The sequence below is a fragment of the Centropristis striata genome, chromosome 10 (genome assembly GCF_030273125.1).
Source record: "Centropristis striata isolate RG_2023a ecotype Rhode Island chromosome 10, C.striata_1.0, whole genome shotgun sequence".
NCBI classification, from domain to species: Eukaryota; Metazoa; Chordata; class Actinopteri; order Perciformes; family Serranidae; genus Centropristis; species Centropristis striata.
The window spans coordinates 18,373,109-18,398,827 of NC_081526.1; the positions used below are offsets into that span (position 1 = coordinate 18,373,109).

Genomic DNA, 25,719 nt, shown 5'->3' on the forward strand with positions numbered 1-25,719 from the left:
TGCTGCCACCTGTTGGTGAGCTACAGGAATGTGTGGAAGAATCACAAATTTCACCATGCAGAGGAGTTTTAAACAATGAGATGGCTTTAAAAGAGGGATCATCCCTGACTGTCTGACAGCATCTTACTTCCACTATTAGTGTTGAGTATGTAATTTAAAAAAACATTTCTTGTACAGCTGCACACTTAATTGAAATGTTATCACAATATGGATTTTTTTGGTTTTGTTTTAAGTTTATGAGGTGCTAAAATACTCCTGCATCATTTTTTATGATGCAAACTAAATATTTATACAGCTACAGAAACCATCTTACTTCCACTAAATGCTTTTGAGTTTTAACACGATTTAACATGAACTTATAATTATATTAAATACAATCAATTAGAGTGATGAACAAGTTTATAAATTAAACCACATAAAAGTATATTAAAATTAGCCCTACCTAGACAACATTAAAATGCTACTTACATAAATTCATCAAAAATAATATTGGAATATATATAACAATCTGAGTGGGTTCATTCTGCATAAGTAGTTTTACTGTTGATACTACTAGTACATTTTGATGCTGATACTTAAGTACTTTTATTTCAGTGAGTTCTGAATGCAGGACTTTTACGTGTAGTGGAGTAATTTCACAGTGTGGTATTAGTACTTTTACTTAAGTGAAGGATCTGAATACTTCTTCCACCACTGATGGAAACCACAAACTCCTGAACAATACCTTAAGCATTCACACCAATAATTGTCATTTTCCAGCCCTAGTTTGTTCATAGACCTGGCTTTGTGCATGGAGACTGACTTGTTTAAACTCAACTAAAATAATAATGAGTGTATACATTTACAAAAAGACAAAGGTTTCCCAGTTTGAATATTACATATCTTGTCTTTGCAACCTACATTCAAATGACAACAGTACAAATCATTTTAAGGGATAGAGGACTAGTTTTCATGCAGAACTTTTAGTTTGGATATCTTGTGAGTATGCAGACAACAGCTTGCACAAATCAAACCAGCAGGTTATGCAGAAAAGAATCCAGATGAAATAACCTGTGAAACATTTCAGCAGTTTATTTGACTGTAAAAAAAAAAAAAAAGAAAGAAAGAAAGAAAAAGAAAAGAGCATAGTGTTTGGCATGACAACAAAAACAACCATCTGTTTGTCTCTGAAGATGTTTCTGTCACAGACGATGTCATCTTATCGTGAGGATACTCAGCTGTAGAAATTAAAAGAATGGAGAGTTTTTACTCTTTAAATCTAACACAAAATCCAGCTTGAAGTTTCACCTCTCATCTCTGATCAATGTCTTCTTTCAAACCCCCTGTGTGTTTTCTAATGGCACATTTCTGGACAATCAACAGTAGAAAAAGGGGCTCACATGGGCGTGAAGTGGCACTGCATTGAATGAGTCAAATGGCATGACAAGTTTTAGTGGTGGAGTGTGAAGATATTGTTTCCAGTAGTACAGTACATGAACAAAACAGAAACCACCAGAGTGGACCAGTGCAAGGGTAATGGCATTCTATGGGTTTAAAGCAGCAAATGTCTGGACTAAATGTCAAGTTTTCCTTTTGCTTTCCAACAGGAAACTAAAAGCAAAAACTGTGAAACTTGTTATATGAACTATATTTGCATTTAAATAATGCATGATAAAACTGTAATTAAAAAAAGTTTACATTTACATTTTCAAATCTACAATCTATTTAATAAATCAAAGTATTTAAATCATCAAATAAATAGAATGTTTAATGAAACTTATTTTAAAATATTTTTAAAATGCTAAATTCAACTTAATTAAATGTATGCATTTATTTTTATTGCCAGGTCAATTTAATTTAGTGATTTAAATTTAAATACAAATTTAAGTTCAGCCCACAGAACTGCAGCAGGGTTTTAATTATATTTTTAAAACAATAACTACTGTTATCACTAGTTTTCTGTGCATCATTTTTATTCATATTAACTATCATAATGTCTTTATTGATTGATTGATTAAATTATTAATTCAAACATTGTAAAAGTAAAAAATTACCCATATTGGCAGAGACTCCTTACAAATCCAATTGTGTATTAAATACACTAATAATAGTCCCAATAAGTGTGTTAACGTTTGCTAAAAATTAGTGTTTACAGTATTAGAGGTTCATGTTTGGACAAGAACAAATTTATTTTAATGATTGTTTTTCTCATTACATTTGCTGACAAAAACAAACAAAAAAATGGAATAATACTAGATTTATCCTTTACGATTCCATCTTTAATTTGCCATATTCCTCAATATTCTCAGGTGAAAACTTGAGACTGTCCAGACATTTACTGATTACTGAACTCTGTGACTCAGCCAAGACAAACAGAACCAGCTGTAGTGTTTGGTACTAACTTTTTCTTAAAAAGGGAAAAAAAGGTATGAAACCTGCAGGTTAAAGACAGTTTGTCTGATGACATGCTGAGTAGTGCCGTAATACTGAAGAAAACTGCTCCGATTAGAAAAAGAAAACAGCAGATAAAAGGAACATTTCCACACATGGGCTCGTCCGTCCCTGTCCACAGGATGAGCATCATCACCATCGTCAGTATAGAGTTCATATTAAAAGGCCTCATCGGAGATCATGGACATTCATTGGGTCGTACCATCTGATTGAGCAAGCAAGGTGGTGTCTGTGGAGCGATGCAGAAAGGGATGGACGGCTGAAAGCACTGGAGTGCAGAAAGACAGATGCATTCGTGTCCTCTAGCCTGCCATTCAAAGTGCAAACACTTGGTTTGACGGTTATAATCATAAACGCCATCTAATCAGAAAGTGTTTAACTTCCTGCAGATGCTCAATTTCATAAAAAAAGAGCAAGAAAAGCAGGCATTCAGGGGCATTTGTCAGCTGAGACCAGGCAACACCAGCGAGGACTTCTTAAATCCCACCATGAGGGTGATAGAGTATGTACATCTGAATACACATTGGTGTTTATAGATAGCTCTCTAATATATTAATGTACAAAATATAGAATCTTAAAATATCTGATAGGGTTTGGTGTTCTGAAGTCAAAATACAAAATGTCGAAGATTAGAAAAAAGCTCTTCATTGACATCCTCTTTGTGTTTCGTGTGTGTGTGTTAGTGTGTGTGTGTGTGTGTGTGTGTGTGTGTGTGTGTGTGTGTGTGTATGCAGACGATACTGTAGTGTACGTTTGTGAAGAAACTTTCTGTAGATGCGTTTTTTTCTCGCTGGTAAGACACAACTTACTGTCGATCTGTTAATAACTGTAATCAGATATCGATACAGGGACGGATAGTGCTGCGGTGCTGGCGGAGTGTCCACACTCAGAGATTTGTACCACGACGACATGGACATAATGTGTTCAACATACAGTACATAAAACCATATACATACACATAAAACAGGCTATGTTTTACATGTACATGTATACTTCAGCAGGAGAAAGGCAGAGAGAAAAGAGGAAGTGGCATAGGTCATGTCCTGCTGTAGGTTTGTCCCGAAACCTTCTGAAAATCAGGCAGATCGAAGCATGTAAAACATTCTTCTTTTAGGACCCACACAGCCGGCAACATCTGTCTTTATGCACTGATTGGACATCTTTGGTCTCAATGGCAGATTCAAGCTAGCGAGGCCTCACCCACTTTACAGTCTCCTCCGCAGGCTGAGCTTTTGGATGAATTTTCTCATCCGCTGTGGCCTCAGTGGGCTTAAGCAAGGATCGGCGCTGTGAGAGGGGACGCATCAGTCTGTCTCAGTCCGCCGTAAGCTATCAGAGGTCTGTGAGCCTGCTCGTTATGTCAGAGGCGGAGTTAAGGCGCCAACCCCCAGTGTGTCTGTTAGTCACGTAGTTGGGGTTAACTGCTTGGAGGTCCACTGGTGAGGAAATAGGTCATCATCTCTCCTTTGCCCTTGACTGTGACCAAACCTCTATATTCCATAGTGTAGTTATAGGAGCTCAGTACCTGGTACAGGTCTGCCGTCACCTGAGGACAGAGGGAGAATGGGACAGTGAGTAAAAACCATTGCTACATATAAACAACTGTATTTTGTTTAAAAATGTGTCTAATTTTACTTTGAATTGTTATACGTAGCCTTAATTGAAACCTTTTTTCAGTCAAATTCAACCCACTTAACTTACACACCTGGACATCTTTTGACTTACTGTACAAATCATCTAGTGAAAGCTTGCTGTGTTGTCTTTATTTTAAATGGCTCATATGCTTTTAGTTACCAACAGAAATTCAGCTGAAAGTCTGATCCATCATTTCTTAATTCACGAAAATATAAAGCTGCCACAAACCCAAATTCAGGACAGAAACTGACAGAGGCGCCAGTGGAATTGCACAATCCTGCAACTCCAATCAAATCTTCCTTCAAAGGCATACAAGGTGTTCCTATTTATTGGTTATCAGTGATGTAATAAATAATTCAGATATTTTACTTAAATAAAAGTAGCAATTGCACTGTTTAAAAATACTGTGTTACAAGTAAAAGTCCTGCATTCAAAATCTCACTGAAGTAAAAGTACAAGCATCAAAATATACTTGGAGTATCACAAGTAGAAGTTTTCATTATGCCAATGGTTTATAACAGAATAATATTCACCATATCGCTGAATTTTAATTAGTGATGCATTAATGATTAGGCACCACTAATGTTGCATCTGGTAAATGTAGGGCTAATTTTTCACTGGTGAGTGGCTTAATCTATAATAATATCAGAATATTATATATAATATCAGAATAATTAATATTATGGATGAATAATATGATTAACAATATCTAAACCTGTAAAATAAATGGGATTGAGAAGAAATATAAAATAGCATAAAATGGAAATAAATAAGTACTTCAATATTGTACTTGTAAGTACAGTACTTAGTTACATTCCATCATTGCTGGTTATACATAAATAGATCTGAAAAATGTGAGAAATAAACTTGAATAATATGTTTTATCTGGATTATAACTGCAACTTATCTTTGTCTACAAAGAGTTATGTCTGGTCCAAAAGCTGCATTTCTCCACTTAATTCTAGTTGTTGTTGTTGTTGTTGTTTTTTCAACAAAATATAATGCAAAAATAATTTACAATATATTTTTCATTTATGCCTCATCAACCATTCTGTATGGTCTACAAACATAAATGACATATTGTATAAAAGCCACTTTCAGCTCTTTTCACTGTTTTTCTCATCTCATCTTGTATGTGAATACTGATTATTTTCGTCCACAAGCGCTGAGATCCCAGCCGTGACGTGTCTCTGTTAATGTCGTCATCGTGCTGTTGCTTTGTCGCTCTTGTGTTCATTAGGAAGCAGCGGGGCGTGTTTGCTCCTGCATAAATGGTTTTTCAGAAGGTGCAGACTGTGGTGAGATGAAATTAAAGGGTTCCATCTGTGTTCAATGTAGCTTTGAGTTATTAAGATTTAATGATTTCACATCTGATAGAGCAAAACCAATATGGCCATTTTTAATTAACATTTTTCATTAACTTGAATAGACTTTTTCTAAATCCGGCCGTCAGCCATGTCTGAAGGGCAGTTTTTTGCTGAGCTCATGCACATTAGACGAATTTCAAATTTTTGACCAAAATAGCTTCGAGCTAAGATGGGAAAACAAAACTAACAGCAGCTCCAAATGTTGCTTTAATCCGTCACTTTAGTCTCAACATTTGATATTGTGTCAGCAGGACTGAGATTGTTCCTGTCGTTTGTGAGGACAAGAAGGGATACAACTGATTAATATTGAGAGAAAGCAGATTGTTTAATAAGAAACGGCTGATTTTGAGTGATTTGTTGAATGGGTTTGTTTGTTGTCACCAAGCTAATGTGACTCTGGGATAAATGTTGAAAATTATTAGACATAAGTTTGGTCATATGATGTAGAAAAATGTGTTTATCTGATTATTACATTTAATTAAAATCCTGCTGTGTTATGTATTCAGGAGAACAGAATTTGTGACATATTTTTTTTTTTTTATACATTTTAAAAGTAAACTAGCATTTAAAAATATATTATTTATTTATTAAAAGCTGATTTTTCTTCTCTTTCATTGCTCTTATATAAAGTGAAAGGACATGTTAGAGAATGTTTGTCTGTGCAGTGTCACAGTCCACTTCACCTGGATCCTCTCGGGGACTCCTGTGCTGTCCATGCGACTTGCCACGTTCACCGTGTTCCCCCAGATGTCGTACTGAGGCTTCCTGGCCCCAATCACCCCGGCAACCACAGGGCCGATGTTAAGACCTGAAAAATGGAAACAAATACATTTTTTAAATATATATATATTTAACTGATATAAAGCTAGTGTGTCTCGAATGCTAAAACAAAAATGTGACGATTTATTCTACTTTTTTATGGCTTGGTTAGAGCTTTTTCTCCCAAAATATACAGGAAACACTTATAATAACATAATTAAATGGCTAGAATTTATACTTTTTAACAGATTGTTGCACATTAGCAAACATTCTATATAATATATTGAGTATATGTTAATGATATCCAAATACTTTGTAAAGCATCTAAAAACATAATTTTATTGATGAACAAATTATCTCTTTTATAGATCATCAATTAAAGATTTAATGCTTAATATACCTCTTATTAATCATTCAGTATTTTGAAGGCTAAAAAATGAAATGAATGTTTTATATAAATACATGTTTACAGATGGTTTACAAACCACTAACTATTATCAATTGACATCATTTAATGGTTATATATAGTTTTAAAAACAGTTTCTTAAGGGATTGCAAATCATTTGTTTATCATTAACAAATAGCATTAATAAAATTAAGTTTAATTAACAATTAATTTACTATTTATTAGTGTTACATGAATACTGTATATTGAATTGGAAATAGTAGAATCCCTTCTTCTTCACTTCACCTTCTCACCTATTTTCATCTTGAAGTTGTTGAACGAGTGTTCGTTGATGTATTTCATTTGGTCCATCAGCCTCATGGCGTAGTCAGCCAGGGCGCGGATGTGCGAGCGCCCGGCCTTGTCGTAGGTGGAGTCATTGAGGCCGGAGGCCGCCATGTAGGTGGAGCCGATGGTCTTAATCTTCTCCAGCTGACGGAACTGATCCTCACTGATGATCTAATGGGGGCAGGACAGAAAGAACGTTACATCTATAATGTTTTTTATTTATTGACTGTGATATCAGCCAATATTTCATTGTTGTCCAAATAATCTATATCTTATTGTATTGTGATGAAACATGAGATTTACACAGCTTCCAGATGGATTTGTTCACATCTCACCTCATCGAAGTCGGCGATGATCTCGTTGAGCAGCCGCAGACACTCCACTCCCTCGTTGTTGCCCTCCAGCTCCACGTAGAACTCGGAGAAGTTGCTGATGGAGGCGAACATGACGGCCACACACTCACAGGATTGATAGTAGAGCTCGTCGTTGCGTCTCTCGCGCTGCAGGAAGTGGGCGGCCACGTCTTTGGGCAGGATGTTGTGGAGCAGACGGCGGTTATAAGCCTGAAGCTCCTCCATCTCCTCCTTCTCCTCTGTGGCCTGTCGAGGGTTTAATGCAGACATTAGATAGGAAAAATTACAAACTCTGAACTACTGTTGGATGGATTGCAATGAGATTTGGTACATATTAGCATGGTCCCCAGAGGATGTCCCATGACTTTTCATGCACCACCACCACAAACAGGCCAAATACCCAGTGAAATATCTCAGCATCTTCAGGATAATTTCAAATAAAATCTAGGACAGACATTTAAAGTTCCCAGAGGAAAACACTACTTCACCACTTACACTTTTATCCTGCTCCTAGTCTGGCTATAGACTCTTAGACAGAGACAACGGTCATAGTTTGTCCAAAAATGGCTAAACGACATTGTTTTTTGTTGATCATGGTAAAAGTATAGTATATTCAAAAAAGTAAACAAAAAACAAAAAAACACGCCATCTTATACGAAGTCCAAGAAATGAAAAAGGAAAAAAAAAATATTTCAAACATGCCATACTATCTAGTATGTTGGAAAAAAGTTGAAAAATGGTCACAGTAAAGTTTGTCCAACAATGCTCCAAAAATGCAGTAGACCCTGATAATGGTATTGTATAACATGTCCAACTATATTTTAAAAAACATCATATTATAGTAAGTCCCCGAAAAAACCCCACACATTATAGTGAAGTTTGTCCAAAAATTCCTAAAAACACAATAGAATAGCACTTAGAACATGGTAATAGTATAGTTTGTTCAAAAAAAAGAAAGAAAGAAAAAGAAATTACAAAAAACACAAACATATCATATAGAATGTCAGAGTAAAAGTTTTAAAAAATGGAAGTTTTTACAAAATGCCAAAAAACACATTAAAATAGCAGATCAATAGTATTTAAAGGTATGGTATGTCCAAAAAGTATCTAAAAAAACCCCAATTATAATATGTCCGAAATTTAAAAATAAACAACAACAACAAACCCAGTCATAGTATATTATGTTGAAAAAGTAAGAACGCAGTCATAGTAAAGTTTGTCCAAAAGTGCAGGTATGTTGAGCATGGTAATAGTGTAGTATGTCCCAAATTTTTTTTTAAAACACCATTTTACAGTATGTCCCAAAATTGAAAAAAGAGCGCCATACATATGTTAAAAAAACCGTATGTTTTTTTTTTTCAAAACAGTCCTAGTGAAGCTTGTCCAAAAATGCCAAAAACTGCAGTATAATAATACATGACATGATCATGATATAAGTGTTTGTCCAAAAAGTTTTTTTAAAACCACCATATTATAGTATGGGCAAGAATTGAAAAACCCTGTCATGTTATAATTTGTCAAAAAAAAGTCCCAAACTGTCATACTGAAGTTTGTCCGAAAATGCCAGACAACGCTGTAGAACAGCATTTCATATTATAGTATGTCTAAATGTTGAAAAAAACACCATAGAATAGTATGTAAAAAAAAAAGCATAAATGGCTTTAGAATAGTACGTTGCGCATGGTAAAAAAAAACGCCATACTACAGTATGTTGAAAAAGTAAAAGAAAACCAGCTTGAAGATTTACACTTCAATTCTTAAATTCTGACCCCAAAATTGAGTAAAACACTTCACACACACGCACACGCACACACACACACACACACACACACACACTGACCTGCAGCTTCCAGAGGAAGTCGAGCCTGGCGGTGGACTCCACCTGCTGGGCGTGAAGGTAGAGGGCGAGGACGAAGACGGTGATGACCACCGGGGTCATGATCTTCAGAGGAACCTTGGAGTCTACCACACAGCTGGAGACAGACACAGACACACACACACACACACACACACACACACACACTTTTAAAAGATGTTTCATGCTAAGTACTTGTGACTCATCAGACACACAGGTGTTATGTCATACAGTGTGGGTGTTAAGGTGTAATATGCAGGAACACTGCGTCATAAAAATAAGCTGCCCTCTAAATCTTGGCTCATTAGCGTTAGCATCTGTTGCCAACAGGTCGTTATAGTTACATTTGTGCCAGCACAGTGATAATGATGCTGTTAGCCTAATCGGATGACAGAGGTGACGCTTCAGGTCTCTGTGGTAATACATGTCGCCATCAGTCTCACCTTGTTCCATTTATGTGCTCGCTGTGAGGGAAGGAACAGAGGAGAACCAGTCAGCTGCTAGAACATCAACATTTCAACACTGCAGGAGAAACGAGGAGTAAAGACTCACATATAGTTGACGGCGTTGGCCATCACCAGCAGGTCCTGGTTGTCGAAGAGGCTCACTTTGGGCACCTCCATTACAAGGAGGTAGAGCAGCTCGATGAAGAGCATGAGGAAGAGTTTACCAATGCTGCTGATCTGCAGGAAGACGGAGCAGGCCAGCAGGCTCAGCAGCACGCAGGAGGAGAAGTACTGAGGCAGGAAGACGGAGAGAAAAGGGACATTTGCTTTTATGTTTGGCAGTCAAGATTTATGTGGTGTAACACACGGTTCTGACTGAATGAGTCACATCCGGAGGTATTATAAAACACCTGATAAACCCACAATTTTGACCACTTAGCTGTTAATTTAAACATTACCCTGCAAGCCAAATGTTAACATTTATATCTGCAATTACCTCCACTTAGCACTCATTTGTTCTGCCCCTGTTCAAAATGATGTCTGAAGCAGTGACATCTTCAAATATAGTATAACATGTCATTCACTGTGACAGACTTTTGGTTTTATTATTCCAAGTAAATATTATATTCTAACAGTACTTGAGGTGTCGCATAACAGCCACATTGTGTCGTTGCTTGTCTGACATTTAGACAGGCAAATGATAGGAAATAGGCAAAATTTAGTTTTTTTTCTATCATTTTTCGGATGAATTAAACTGCTTTACTGCAGCTTATTTTGGCACGATGGCATGCCAGCCGAAATAATGTAATGTATGTTAATGTTGATCTGTTCTGCTGGTATTCTTATGCTTCTGAGCCAGACTTGCAGCAGCATTTAAGTCTTCTTTGGCTAACGAGGCTGTCTTAACATTTGCAACAGATCTATTTCGATCAACACAATTAGTCACAAATGTATCATGAGGATTTTTCTCGCAGAGATGCCTAAAATTAATTGGCTCTACCGCTTCAGGCACATTTGTTGCTTATCTGAGTTGAACTTTTTAAAAGCCTCGGTTTCCTTCAGTAAACCTGCATCTGTTTGGTTTCGTTTGCCTCCTCACTCTTACTTTCATATGTTCATAGCACCTCTACATTTGCTTGTTTTTTTATTTAAACCATAGGGAAAAAAAGATATTTAAAGTCACACACTATGTGGTTCTTGGTGAGTGTGTTTTAATTTGCAGACAGTATAAAATAAGTGGATGCAGCCTCTGTGAACTCATTTGTTTGCAGACCACAGTTTTGAAGCCTTGAGTTTGGCATTGGCCTTAAACATCTCGTTTTTTGGAGTCAGAAGTAACAATATTTGGAGAAGAGTGTAACTTCCACAATTCAAGATAAACAAAATTTTTTTTTTTTAAAGTTAACAGCTATTTAAAGGTACACCGTGCCTTGGATATGCATTGTGCCTCTATCCTGATTGACAGGTAAAGCATACTTTGCCTAATCGTCTTTTTTACTCTAAATGGCACCAAAAATTACAAAATGAACATCATGCTGTACTGAAGAAGACTTGAAACTAGCAATTGAGACTGTAAACTTATAAGAAAAATGTTCACTGAGGTAATAAATCTAATGAAGAAGAAGGGTCATTTTCCGATCTTACATACAATCTGACTTCTTTGCAGCAAGTGGAGCCGCCCCCTGCTGGTCATTAGAAAGAATGCAGGTTTAAGGCCAGTCAGATTTGGAGGCTGCATCCATTTTTTTTATACTCTCTAGAGAGAATAGTTACACCTGTACCTCAGGTAAGCTGCAGATGAGGCTGTTGTCTCCACAGGGGTTTTGCTGTGTGTCCAGGCTGTAGTTGAGTAGGTGGGCGTGACACGCGTTCACAATGTACCGACTGAGGTTGAGCTCCGCCCCGATGCAGCTCCGCAGGTTGATGCTGCTGCAGGTGAACTGGACAAGGTCAAAGGTCAGTAAGGAAACATTGGAGAAGATTTTTGAGATTTAAAATTGCTTTGACAGTTGTTTTTATAAGCAGATAAGTATTAGTGTGTCAGGGAATTAACTTACAATATTGATGAAAGCAGAAAGAAAGACGATGATGATGGTGAAGACGCCCACCAGGGTGCTGTTCAGTCTGGACTGGACTATCCTCTTAGAAAGAGTCTGCAGAGGGATGGGAAAGAGCTGGGAGGAAGAGAAAAGCATGCAGAGGGTAAGATAGAAAAACAAGAGAACAATTCAGTGCTCATTTTTTTCTGTGGAAAATAAATAAATGAATCCCCTAAAATATATACTAAACAGAACAAAAAATCCTTTCTGTACTTTAAGTAGCTAAACCAAAACAGAAGCATGACTCATCAGTGCAAACCATCAACAGCAGCTCCACTTTTCTCCATTAAAATCTATCATAAAATCCCCCATGACCCGTCAGCAAGCGGCAAGAGCGGGAAATAGATGAATTAAAAGCCTCTTGAGGTTTGGCAGGTGAGATTTGCTCTTTGGCATCATCACCCTTCCTGTTGTCTTTAAGTGCACTCAATCTCGATTACTCACCTGTGTTTAACAAATACAAAAAAATCTGTTCTCTGCTGTTTCTATTAAAATAAAGGAAGGGTTCTGGTTGAAAGGTCTAGCTGCAAACTTAATTTTGACAACTCAGATATTTTTCAGAAAGTTGTGAAAAAGAGTGTTTAATTACCGAGCTTGTGAACAGCACCTGAGACATAAATTGTACGAAATAGTTTTGCTGTAATCATACACAGAGTTGCAGTTTATTCACTGATAATTAATCCAATATTCATGCCCCGTACCCCCTCACTGGCTGATAAGGCACCAAATATACCATCTACGAACAGAACAAAACACAAACAAACTAGAATTACCACCTGATGTTTGTATGCCTCCAGGAAGGAATTTAATAAAGGGTATTAAGTTGTGTTTTTTTTTTTGGGCAAAATATATGTTTTCACTATATTGATATGTATCATTCTTTTCGGTGAGAAACATGCTGTGTTCTTTTCGTGACTATTTTTCCAGAGGAGCACAGAGAGGCTGGTGGAGAGTTTTGTCAGACGGTGCAACAACAATCACCTGAAGCTAAATATCAGCAAACCCATTACCACCCACCGGCTGTACGTCGGACTGTTTTCCAATGCTGTGTACCATCTGTCTGATTCCCTGTGAATGCAGCGTAAGTGTCTGAATGTGACAAGTTTGGAAGAAGGACAAGAGTCGTGGGGAGGCAGACTGAACCAAAGATATGCTCCAAGTATCATATACTGCAGCTTTAAATCATGCTATGATAGATGCAGTAAAAAAGGACATTATTATTTGACCTGTTCAGTTGTAGCTCCACTTTCTACTTTATGCACAGAGAATTTGGCTTTATTTCAAATACAAGCAATCATTTCCTCAATGTGTTCTTAATTAACACACTTTATGCTAATTTTAAGTTGTTGATTGGAAAGAAACATTGACACCTCACTTTTTTTTAATTTGTCAGTGATTCCACCTGAACAAGAGACACAATAAGTATTCTCAGAACCTCACACTAATGTAAGAGAAAGCTCAAATAAAAAGAAAGGCTCTATAATTAACTGTGCTACAGCTTTGTTTGCTAAAATAAAAAACCTGAAGCATAGTTATCAGTTGAAAAAATGATCTGAATCGTCATTTAAAGTAGTTAATTATCTAGAGGCAAGCATATCTGCCTGTAAATGTTTTGATTGAGAATATTTTGCTCATTTTGATCCCTTATTGTTGATGATTTATGTCAAATATTTTGTGATTCCTATATTATGCCCTTATTGTTCTGTGTTTTATGTTTAAAAACCTGTTAATTGTGCTACTGACAGTCTTGTAAAATAGATTATTAATCTCAATGAGACTTTTCCTGGTTAAATAAAGGTTATAATATAGAAACACACCAACAGACAGAAGAAAACTTTACCGATTGAGGTGCAAAAAAAATCCTACAGCACATCCTAAATCTGCTCTGTTCTATCAGGAGAAAGGGTTTTGTGATGTGTATTTTTTTTAAATCACAAATGCTGACAGCTGCACTTTTCAATAAGGAATTCAGTTAAAAACTCTTATCGGAGAGAACTTGCTATGAGGTCAAGAGCAGATTATGCGGAAATTTCTCCATCACATTATCTGGAATCAATAGCGAGTGCAGCATCAAACCACTGCCGGATGAAAGATTTATTAGATTTGACTCTGTGATGTTTGCTACTGAAGAACCGGGTCCTTTTTCTGTTCTTATATTCTACAAAGCTGCATCCTTGTAAAGCAACCTAAAATCCCTCCTATCTCTTCTCTTGAGAAAATAAGTTTTATGTGGCAAATAATTTGTCACAAGTGTAGAATACTCACCCCGAAACAGCAGTACACAGTTGAGATGAACATGACAGCCATCAGGATAATGAGACAGGTGATGAAGAAGCCGATCATCAGACTGGAGCTGCAGACGACACAGGAAAGATGTTGTTACATAATGTTTACCTCCGGCTGTATTTTATGGCTCACTGTTTGTTTCTCTAACACGCTGTCTGTGTCACAGTTATGAAGGTAATACTGTGGGCAGCAGCATCTGCTTCTCATTATTGTCTCAGATTTTGTGTTGATGTAAATTATACGGAAGCAGGTATTCTGTGTGTGGCGACAACAGTGGACAGAGAAGAGAAAATGTGAAAAATAATTAAGGAAAAACAGGAGAGCCAGGAGGCGGGGAAAGATAGGGGGACTCTGAGAGGTAAAGATGAATAAAAGACGAGAGAGGAGTGGTGAGATGAAAGGATCAAGGAGAAAGGTTAATAAAGAGAGAGGGTAAAGAAGATCAATACCGAGAGACGGCAGGGAGAGAAGTCTGAGAGCAAAGAGAGAGGAGGTTTGCCTCGAGACAAAACCTGAGAGAACTTTTTGAACCTGGCTGCAATTACACCAATTAACGTTCTTTTTTATAACTCATTTATTCAGCTTTTTGTGCAACATAAAGGACTAAGGCAATGAGTAGGATTAAATACATACACTGAATGAAGCTCATTATTTTTTACTGTTGGTTTATCATAATTTACAACACAGTGTTTTAAAGGACTATAGAATAATAATATAGAAATATATATAGAAATGTGCAAAAGTGCTAAACCTATCCAGTCTCAGAATTCTACTGAATTAAAGTTAATTCTATTTTATTTGTTGTGACCATCTTTTGCCTTCAAACCAGCATCAATTTTTTGAGGCATTTTTTCCACACCTGCCTAAGTCCATAAGACTTACTATGGAGTATATACAGTCATGTGAAAAAATTAGGACACCCTATGAAAGAAGTGGGTTTTTTTCACATATTTGGACATATGGATATTTAATATCAATTTCAACAATACTGAGAGATTCAAGTAATACAACTAAACAATTTTAACTGAATAAATTATTTTTTAAAACCTTCTGTAAAATATAATTTAAAAAAAATGAAATTTCTGGTGAGGAATAAATTAGGACACCCCCACATTTATTCCCACTTAAAATGGCTAAAATCACACACATGTGTATCACATTAGGTGCACATGATTAGAACATCGTTACTCAGCATTTTGAAGGAGGCTTGCCCTATTTAAACCTCAGATATTTAGTTTGGTGTGCTCCTGACTGTTGAAGTGAGAGTGAAGACCATGGTGAGATCAAAAGAGCTGTCTGAGGCCTTCAGAAAGAAGATTGTAGCAGCTAGTGAGTCTGTTAAGCGATTTAAAATGATCTCAAAAGAATTTGACATAAGCCATTCCACTGTCCGGAAAATAATCTATAAGTGGGGGACATTCAAAACAACTGCCAACATGCCCAGGTCTGGCTGTCCAAGCAAGTTCACCCGGAGAGCAGACCGCAAGATGCTGAAATTAGTCACCAAAGACCCTAAAATGTCATTATGGGACTTACAGCAGGCTCTTGCTACTGTTGATGTGAAAGTGCATGCCTCTACAATCAGAGAGAGACTACACAAGTTTAACTTTCATCGGAGGTGTGCAACGAGGAAACCATTGCTCTCTAAGAAAAACATAAAGGCCAGAATAAAGTTTGCCAGCGAGAACATAGACAAAGACCAGGACTTCTGGAATAATATTCTTTGGACAGATGAGTCCAAAATTGAATTATTTGGACACCAGAATAGAGGACATGTTTGGCGTAAACCAAATACAGCATTCCAGGAAAAGAACCTCATCCCAACTGTGAAGCATGGAGGTGGAAGTGTCATGGTTTGGGGATGCTTTGCTGCAGCAGGACCTGGCCAGCTCACCGTCATAGAATCCACCATGAATTCTACCGTGTATCAGAGAGTGCTTGAGGAACATGTGAGACCATCTGTAAAAAAAAATAACGCTGAAGAGGAACTGGACCCTGCAACATGACAATGATCCAAAACATACCAGTAAATCCACCAGGGACTGGCTGAAAAAAGAAATGGAGAGTCCTGGAATGGCCGAGCCAAAGCCCAGATCTTAATCCCATTGAGATGCTGTGGGGTGACATGAAACGGGCTGTACATGCAAGAAACCCCTCAAACATCTCACAGCTGAAAGAATTTGTTGAAGAGTGGGGCAAACTTTCCTCAGGCCGATGTCAGAGACTGGTAGAAGCTACAAGAAGCGTCTCACTGAAGTTATTTCAGCCAAAGGGGGTAATACTAGCTATTAGGGGGTAGGGTGTCCTAACTTTTTCCTCAGTTAAAATATGCATTTTTGTTGTTATCTTTTGTTTAATGAGTAAATCAAGGTTATTTTTTGTTGTTTAGCTGCAATTAAATCACATTCTTTCCCAGAGATAAATAAAAACAAGATTAGACATCGGTATGTGAATATTTCTTAATAAAGAACTGAATATTTAATGGGGTGTCCTAATTTTTTCACATGACTGTATATATATTATATATATAAAGAAATTTCAAAAACAAGGAGATACTAATTGGTAATTATTGATAATGATGATAGTGATATTTGAGTTTATTCTTGTAAATAATTTAATATTTTCGACTTTATTCTCTTAATTAATTAAGCATTTTCAAGCATTTTGCATTTTACAGTGATTCCATTCAAAATACAAGTGATAACATAATAAGACAGGCTGTCAACAATCAAAATAAATATATTTAACTTTACTTTTGAATGCATTTTGGTTTTTGCACGAGTGTGTGCACCTGTAATACCTGATGGCAGTGTTTTGTTTGGTAATAATAATAATAATTAATAATAAATCCTCTGACTTGAATCTATCTGTTATCAGTGAACTATATGGATCTTTATGTAATCAGTTACCTCATTTTCAATTTTGTATATATTTTTTCTTCTTTTCACCTTTTACTGTAATGTATTTCATATGTCAGTTATATTGTTATTTTAAAAAATATAAAAGTATAAAAAACAAATATTACCACTGTAACTGGTTCAACTTTTCTTTCTCCTTCTTTTTTAAAGCCTTTTTTATGTTTTCTCACTGTCTCCTTGTGGTTTTTGACTACATATTGTTTTTGGAAGTGTTTAAAAACCTGTGATTTCTGCTTTCTCTAAAGCGGAGGAGCAGGAGACACATGGATGATTTCAGCATCCGTCTCTGTCAGGCCGGCAGTTGGTGAAATGACAGTAATGACACGAGTGTCTGTGAGGAGCCAAATTACTGTCATCCCACTTTTGAATCATAGAAATTTGAGTCAGTAACGAGAGCATATTTCAGTCAGGGAATGAAGAATTCAACATCTCCTAAAGAAGTGTGTATTATTGGTTCACTCACGATGGTACAATGACGATCTGGATGAAGCAGATGAAGAGAAAGACGAGCGAGGCGCATCCCACGTACGCCCCGAACCTGGAGTCCACCTGTTTGGAGTACTGCGGGAGGGAGAATAAAGCAGCATTTTAACATTTAAAGTCTTAAAATCAGCTCTGCACATTGCTGGAATGAAGCCACAGACAGCTGCTGTGAATAATTGTTGCTGCCTTGTCTGGGATCAAACTGAGGATCTGTGAGGCTGAGTGTGAGTCCAGGTACTGAAGGCTGAAATGATCTCCTCCACAGCACACTAAAGATCAAAAAAGTGTTTCTGATCCATCTAAGTCCTCACTTCCTAACGTTGTTACCATGACAGAAAGAAAAAGTGATTGAAACTTGAAAAACAGAACCATTTTCCCCAAACTCTTTTGCAATGACCCAAGCTCTAACCTTTCCTTCTCAGCCTGTCCTTCACTGTCTGAAGCAGTTCACTTCCTCTTACTCTCAGTAGCCGTCTCTTCTCTCTTCCTCCCTTTCTCTCTCTTATACTTTGCTTTGACTGACTTCCTCAAGGGACGGAGAAGGAGCGAGCAGGAGGAGAGCTTTTTGCACAGAGGAGATTGCTTGTCACGGCCAATTATTTGCTATATTGGCAGTGTGTGTCACTGTGTCTCAGTGTGTCTTCTGACCTTTTTCTCCAGGTCAGGCTCTCTGAAGGTGAGCAGAAACTTTTTGACGTGTTCGGAGCGCAGGCGGTCGATGCTGCGTGCGTCGATTGCGCGGCCCAGGAACTCGTCCACCTCGTCCTCCGGGTTCAGGTATTCTTGCGTGTTTCTGAAAATGAAATGCCTGAATGACACAAGATGAGACCAGGTAACATTTACATCTGGAGGTGGCCTGGAAAAGGCGACGGACCGCAAGATAAACTCCTCTCAGGAAAACCTGCAAATGAGCAGCTGATTCCCTTTTCCACAAGGTGGGAACAACTGCAAATCATGTGTAATTGCTGTACGGTCACCCTGAGGTGCTGTAACATTTAGCTAATCACATGCAAAATGAAAACGAGCAATTGACCCAAAAACACCATCGCTTTCTGTGGTCTCAATAGACTCTGATGAGCCAATTTGTTCAGGACTAATCACAGAATCTGCAAAGTGTCACTTACATTGATTGAAATTCTCCGGCCTCGTTGACAAGCTCTAATCATCTGATGGAGATGTCATGCTACTGTGAGCACTGTGATTATTGCGCTTTTGTGTGTGTGTGTGTGTGTGTGTGTGTGTGTGTGTGTGTGTGTGTGTTCGTGTGTGTGTGTGTGTGTGAGGCTGTTGCCATTTTATTTCCCCGGTGAGAGAAGTGAATGAATGTGACAGTGATAATGCACAAGATGTAAAGAGCACTTGATTTATGTTGGACGGGTCATTAAAGTTGTCCATTCACTTGGATGTTTGACCTGATTGTGCAGAAAAATGTATGCTGAAGCATCCTTTGTAAATGGTAGTGATAGTTAATTAAACATTAAATGAGTAGTTTTTTTTCTGTTACTTGTGCTATACATTGTAGTTTTGTAGTTTATTCAATTTATTGTTGCACACATTAAAATGTACATACTATGAGTACTTGTTATTGATTACCAAAATATTTTTAACACTTTGTTTGTGGTAATAATTGTTTTGCAAACCATCTATAAACATTACATTTTGAATAGCTATTTTAAAGTTGCAACTACTGCTTATAACAATTACTATTATTATTATTATTATTATAATCTTTATATATATATATATATATATATAAATAATAGTGTTTATTAGCCATTTAACAAGGAATCATAAGCATCAGTTGCAGTTATATAATAGCTGACAAAATCATGATTTTAGCCGTTTTACGCATCATTTGGTAATCTTTAACAAATACTAAATACATATAGATATTCTAGCTCCATGTGTAATTTCAAATATAATATATAATAAAAGATAATAAATAAAAAATATATAGCAGTATAATAGTATTTAATAATTATATATAATATAATAAATATAAAATAAAATATAATATTACTGATTGACGAATAGAAAATTCATGTTTCGTATTTGTAAAAAAATAAAATAAAAACAACTTTTGCAAGTGAGACATGGTGCAGGAGTATGTTTGAAACTCACTAAGAATGTTGAACTTTTTGTCAAAAGAAAAAAAAAATAGAGACAAGTTATTATTCAAGGCAGAGTATTTTTATGTCTCAGAATCTGCCCGGAGGTGATCTTTAAAAAAATGTGTCATGTTGATTCAGTTGAGGTGCACTTTTGGGGGGATATTTGTTTTGGAGTATGTGATGCTGCAGCTACTGTTAATGTAGAAACACTGTATGTTTTCAACAGAGAGGCAATGAAAGATTAAGAGATGCAACGTACTCTGCGGACACGAACCGGAAACCCCCAAGTCATGAGAACGTCCCGAAATAAAGTCTTAATCCTGCACAAATACGGCCTAATATGGTGGAAAACAAGATATTTGACGCAGTTTAAGAGGCATTTTTCATTCCTGAATGTATCTGCCTACAGCCATGGTCTAAGCACTCATCAAATGGACAAAATATGCAACTGCTGACGGCACCAGACCACTCACATACAGACAGATTTCCTAACTGAGCTGTGATATTGTATCTGGTGATGCTTTCTAGTAGAGCATGATAAAAACGCACCATGCACTTCCACTCAAATCCGAGAAGCTGTCAGTCTGCATAAGAAGCAGGATCTGTGCTGTAGCCCGAAGCGGAGGATGTCAGCGTGGACGCTCCGGCTCAGTGTGATGTCAGAACAAACTCACAGATACAGAGCAGTTTGGGAGGAGACGAGGAGGACAACTTCTTTAAAAATGACTGCAGCTCTTTGATCACTGACAGCCTTTGGGCTAAACTTCCCCGCCTCTGTCTTTATGTTCTGGATGAGACAGTCACTGCACCACTTTATGCACTGACAGTGGGAGAGCTGCATGATATCATCTGTGAATTCAGACGAAATGACGTAAACACTTTCTGAAGAAGGACTTAAACTCTGAGAGAACTTTTTTTATCGCAATTTTAAACTCTGCTAAACAGGTGGGACATATAAATTCGAATAAATATCAGCAGGAGTCACCAGCTATAAAACCTGATTGACAATGATGACTCAGGGAATTCCGGGGTTTCAAAGAGATTAAATCACTTCATGCACTCATCATTTCTTTGCAGTTGTTTTCTTTATGGCTGCATCAATCACAAAACTTGCAGAATTACTTTATTGACTCCTTGCCACCACGAATAATGTCAGAAATAATGCAATCTCAAGCTCAAATGAAAAATGAATACTGCAAAAATAAAGCTTACGTTACATAAATTCAAAGTAGTATTTGCATAAAAAAGTTCCTGAAACCCTGGTTTCAAATCCTAAAGCTGTTGTATACATATATTTTATTGTCACACAAGTCCATCTTCCTTTTTGAGGGGTTGCTTTATAGTGCAGGCAGATGTTACAACTGCTTAAAATGCAACTTTTTTTAAGGATTTTCTGCCATTGAATCAGGCTTTCACCATCTTAAGGGACGTACACAAACATTTGTGAAAAGCCAATAGAAATACCCTCTCTCTGAAATGACCTATGATTGGCTGTAAAAGTCTTCTATCATGGGCTAGATTCTTAAAACCTGAAAACAGCCAAGAGGAGATGCAGAAGTCTAGTTTTCTCTAAGACCACTTGGATAACCATATGCTGAAAGATGAATATTCAATGATAAAAAACTCCCAGATCAAATAATTTTTTCTCCCACAGGAAAATATCCCCGTGTATTATTAATTAAGATTAAACCACAATCTCCCAAACTGTTCTTAATTTGACAGAAAATTGTGTGATCATATAGGACAACCTAAATTACAAGCTTATTTAGTAAATAAATAAAGTTTTAAAAGGCTCTAAGTTCCTTTTAGGGCCTTCGTACTAAAGATTCAAGTCCATTTTCATCAGGTGTTTATGTTATTTTGAGTGTTTAATAATCAATGCATATCTGTTGAGCTTTCCAACCCTGCAGGCTCGACTTCTGGACTCTGCTGCACTGCACAAGACTAGTGCACAAGTATTTAGTATTTGCATTCAAATGTATCTGCAAGACTTTAGAAACAACAAACTGCAGGTAGTGTTTGGGCAGTGCAGGCCTTACAGCATCCTATAGGTGCTCAGCCACCAGGAGCACAATGATTGAACGCTACCATCTGTGCTGTGGATAAGCTTGTAAGCAAATTGGGTGTTTACATCAGCCAGAAGCAGCAGCATCGTAACATTTTATGACTAGTGAGTGAATGTGAGTTGACAAAGTACTAAAAAAGGAAACAGAAGCGTCATCAGATCCTGCAGACTTCATTCAGTTTGAACACTCCTGCAGTGTAATCTGAGCTGAGATCGATGGCGGTAAAAAGATTTAATTCTGATTTCTGCCACTCATTTACAGCGTCCATTAGGTTTCCTTTAAGGGCTCATGTTTGTTATTATTGATTCTTCTTTCTCAGCTCTTCTTAAAAAAAAAAATCTTTGCCGACTGTAAGAGCAAATACGGGTTCAGTCAGATGAGCAGGATCAGAGGAAAGACACATTAAATCACTACTCACTTGTCTTTGGGGTCTTCAAAGCCCTGTAAGCCGGAAAAGAGAACAGAAGAGAAAGATAAAGTTAGCTGGAGATAAAAAACTTTCAGTGTTCAAACTTTATTATATATTTTATTGTTTTAAACCAGATTGGGCCCATTTTTTTTAAAAACTTTACGCTTCATTAACAATAAGAAAGCTGGCAAAGGTTTAGAAATCTCTAGTGATCATCAGAATATTATATTTTTCACTACAATATAAGTGCCAAACATTTACTGTACAGGTTCCAGAGTCTCAAATATGAGAATTGGCTTCTTTTCTCTTTGTAAAAATAATTAAATATCTTTGACAGTTGTTTGGAAAAAAGAGGTGATCGCAAGACAACTTTAAGCTCTGTAAACTTTTAGAATTTTAAATTCTATTTATTTTATTATATATATATATATATACACTTAAATAAATATAATTTGTATTTACCATTTTCATATATGCAGCGCAACTGCTTCCAAAGATTAAAAAAACACAAAGAAAAGAGAAGAAAAAATAAAATAAAAATAATAATATAACATTTAAAAATATCTGTTGATTTCTGATATTTTAGACAACAATGAAAAAAACAAGAAGGAAAGAAAGAGAAGTAAAAATAAAAATATAAGATTTAAAATATATATATTTTTTATTTTTTATAGACAATATAATTATTAAATTATATATAATAGACTGATTAATCAATATGATAAAAATCATTTTTGCTGCAGCTAGACTCATCTGTTGAGACATTCATTATATTTAAATGATAAAAATACATATTATTTCTCACAACATTTATTTTTAATGGCACTGTAACTTCTATTGAACCACTCATGCAATCATTTCAATCTCCTCCATAGCTCCCTTTTGTGTTTTATATTGAAACCAGAGTTAAGGAGCTTCAGCCGAACACACTTCCTCTGATTGCACATCAGCTTGTTCACTTCAATATTAATTGCCTAATTCAGTGTTGGTTGCTGGAAGCGTGGTAATATAGTAACTAGTCTGAGACAATGAAGTAAAGCCAGAGATGTGGAGTGGAAGGCTCCCCGCGGCTGGAAGCAAGTGAGCAGGAAAAACAATCATCAGGTGCAAAAAATGAAAGATATTTGCGTCAAACTGGGCTACAGATTGGCACCGCTCTGTTCTTATCTCAGCTCCACCCAGCAGGGAGCAAAGACTCTGGTCAACAAGCAATTATAATGAGAAGAACAGCAGCTCTGAGCTCTGATAAAACAAGTGAAATAAGAATGATGTGAAAAATAAAGTTTGCAGTGTTGAGCAGAGACAAGGAACACAAGGGTAAGAATAAAGAAAAAGAACAAGAAGTGATATGGAGAACAGACTTTGATGAGTTTTCCTGCAAAAGCATCAGTGCTGAAGTCTATTTTATTATCATCATCTTGAAGAATTTTTCTGTTTTATTATTACGTGATCCAATGATTCAGATTAAATAATCATCAATCAGCTTTTCCTTCCTTCACAAACTGCTTTTTATTTCCTTAAAGTATCATTAAAAATGTAAAATCCCGCATCCTGTTCTCAGTCTTTCCAGAGTTGTCCAGAGTTCATTTGCAAAAACAGATAAAAGCCATTCTGATAAATGAATAAATAAACCAGCACGGTTCAAACTAAAAAATGCATGATTTGGGAAAATTAAAAAGTTTGCTATGCAGTATCTTATTAATATTCTCTAGACTGCACTAAAACAACTAAAACAAAACAGCAAATATCTGTTTTTGCAAATGCATTAATGTATAATACAGTTGGATATTATTTAACTGTATTACATTTACACACATCTCTCTATTCTGTGAACTTTGCACTTTCCTAGTAAAATATTTTTCACATTCCTGCACAAAACTTGACAGAAAACAGAAATACTTCATATAGGTACATTTTTAATATAAGCATGTTTTACTTGTGTTTTCTGTGACTGTTATATTACTTGCTTTTGTAATTTATTCCCTCTTTACTATATTAATTGTTGTGCACCAAACACTGAGGTAACCTTGTATTTAAAAAGCTACTTGTCAATAATCCTGAAGAGATTAGCGTCTCTCTAGCTCCCTCTTCTGGAGACACGTACCAATTTCAGTGCTGAAGGATCAGCTGACTGTAACTTGGGCTGCAACTAGCAATTATTTCATCATTGATTAATACGTGAATGCTTTTCTCCATTAATGAATTAATCGTGCATTTACAAAAATGTCAGAAAACAGTGACAAAATACAATGAAATAACTCATGTATGATAAAGAAAAGCATCTAATTGACTTCTTTTCTTCACTCTTTCCTCTCATCTTCTCAACATATGAGAGCAGTTAAATAAACAGAAGTGAAGAAAAGTTCATGTGTAAACTTGTGCATGCGTCATATGTCATTCACAGTCTACTGCGCAGCTCCATCTGTGTGAGGACAATAGAGAAGATCCATCCATGACAGCCCTCCCTCTCTCCTCCCTACCATTTATATAAAACCCTCTCTCACGCCCTCTGTTTGTCTTTGACTCCTCACTCGCTACAACTGGCGTTATCTGCAGAACTCGCTGTTTGATTAATGAGCAGTGCAACGACGGTGAGGGAGGGAGGGAGTGATAGGCAGGAGGGGAACAGAGGCTGAAGATGAAAAACTGTGGCAAATAAAGTTGATGTCAAAAGCGTTAATGTTTCTGAGAACTTTGAAAAGGGCTCTGTGAGCCAGAGCGTAAAGAACACACAGAACACACTTGTCTGATATCAGACAAACGGAGAAAAAACAGCAGAGCTGCTGACATGATGTCAGGACCAGTAATTGAATGTACTCATCCAGGACGACAGGAGATAAGTTCAGTTTCTTTGTTTGGTCTTTTTGTCTGTAGCGTTTCTGCTTTTACTGTCAAGAATTATACATTTAAATATCTTTGATTCAATACAAGTGTAGTTACCATGAAAAGAGCAGCGGAGCCGTAAATATACAAATAACTAATCACTAATCACACTGATGTCGGCAAACAGTTCATAAGAAACTGGAGGTGGAAACTGTGCAGTATTTGCACCTGACCTTCACAATAAAATGAGAGAATGGTTTTTAGGTCATCTTATTAGGCATTAAACCATCATACAGCAAGTGATGCTTTGTTATTTAGCTATTGTAAAATTTCTCTTTGATTATTAAAGCAAAAGCAAAAGTCCCTCTCCATTAAAAAGTGTTTTATTTATGTTTACTTCCCTTAAAATGTTCAAACTTGACCATAGTGTCTTTAACTGTGAAATGTTTGCATCTAAAGAGGTGTTTATACATTCCTTTAGTGCCTCCCTCCCAAACAAACACACAGTTGAATATACTGTACGTCATTAAGTATTGGAAAATTATCTCAGTCTCTCTTATGCAAGTTTTAGACAATGTCCCACCTTTGGAATCCGGGTTGCATGATTGCGCTTCAATAAAATTGAGTTAGTGAGTCTGTTATACCCTACACTTCCCATAATGCAATTCCCTCTCTTGTAAATGCTCACATCTTTCAAACTCAAAATATGCCCCTCACATTCACACATAATTCAAATATATATATATATTTTGTTTTCAAATGATGAAAAAAACGTAATGTAAAAAAAAAACCCTGTGGAATTCCCCTTGAACCTGTGATTCTATTTCGTGAGTATGGTGGTTACATTTTTTCAAATTATGTCATTTTAAAACTATTAAATAGTTTCCACTGATTTTTATTTGAATCATTTTACCTAATTTATATATCATGTGCTCTCCCCATGTGA

The 25,719-nt window shown here is 36.5% G+C and overlaps 1 protein-coding gene across 1 annotated transcript in view; it reads right to left on the reverse strand.

The window, feature by feature from the left end:
• Positions 1–389: 389 nt before the first annotated feature.
• adcy5 (adenylate cyclase 5) overlaps positions 390–25,719 on the reverse strand; it is a 99,192-nt gene continuing 73,862 nt past the window's right edge. The window contains exons 9-21 of the mRNA XM_059342548.1: positions 21,960–21,982; positions 18,013–18,172; positions 17,345–17,442; positions 13,943–14,030; positions 11,636–11,752; positions 11,360–11,518; positions 9,685–9,869; positions 9,576–9,596; positions 9,118–9,250; positions 7,260–7,523; positions 6,891–7,095; positions 6,116–6,240; positions 390–3,976 (exon numbers count right to left, since the gene is read on the reverse strand). Of these exons, the coding sequence (XP_059198531.1) occupies positions 3,848–3,976; positions 6,116–6,240; positions 6,891–7,095; positions 7,260–7,523; positions 9,118–9,250; positions 9,576–9,596; positions 9,685–9,869; positions 11,360–11,518; positions 11,636–11,752; positions 13,943–14,030; positions 17,345–17,442; positions 18,013–18,172; positions 21,960–21,982 (1,707 nt within the window). The 3' untranslated portion in view covers positions 390–3,847. The remainder of the gene's footprint in view (positions 3,977–6,115; positions 6,241–6,890; positions 7,096–7,259; positions 7,524–9,117; positions 9,251–9,575; positions 9,597–9,684; positions 9,870–11,359; positions 11,519–11,635; positions 11,753–13,942; positions 14,031–17,344; positions 17,443–18,012; positions 18,173–21,959; positions 21,983–25,719) is intronic.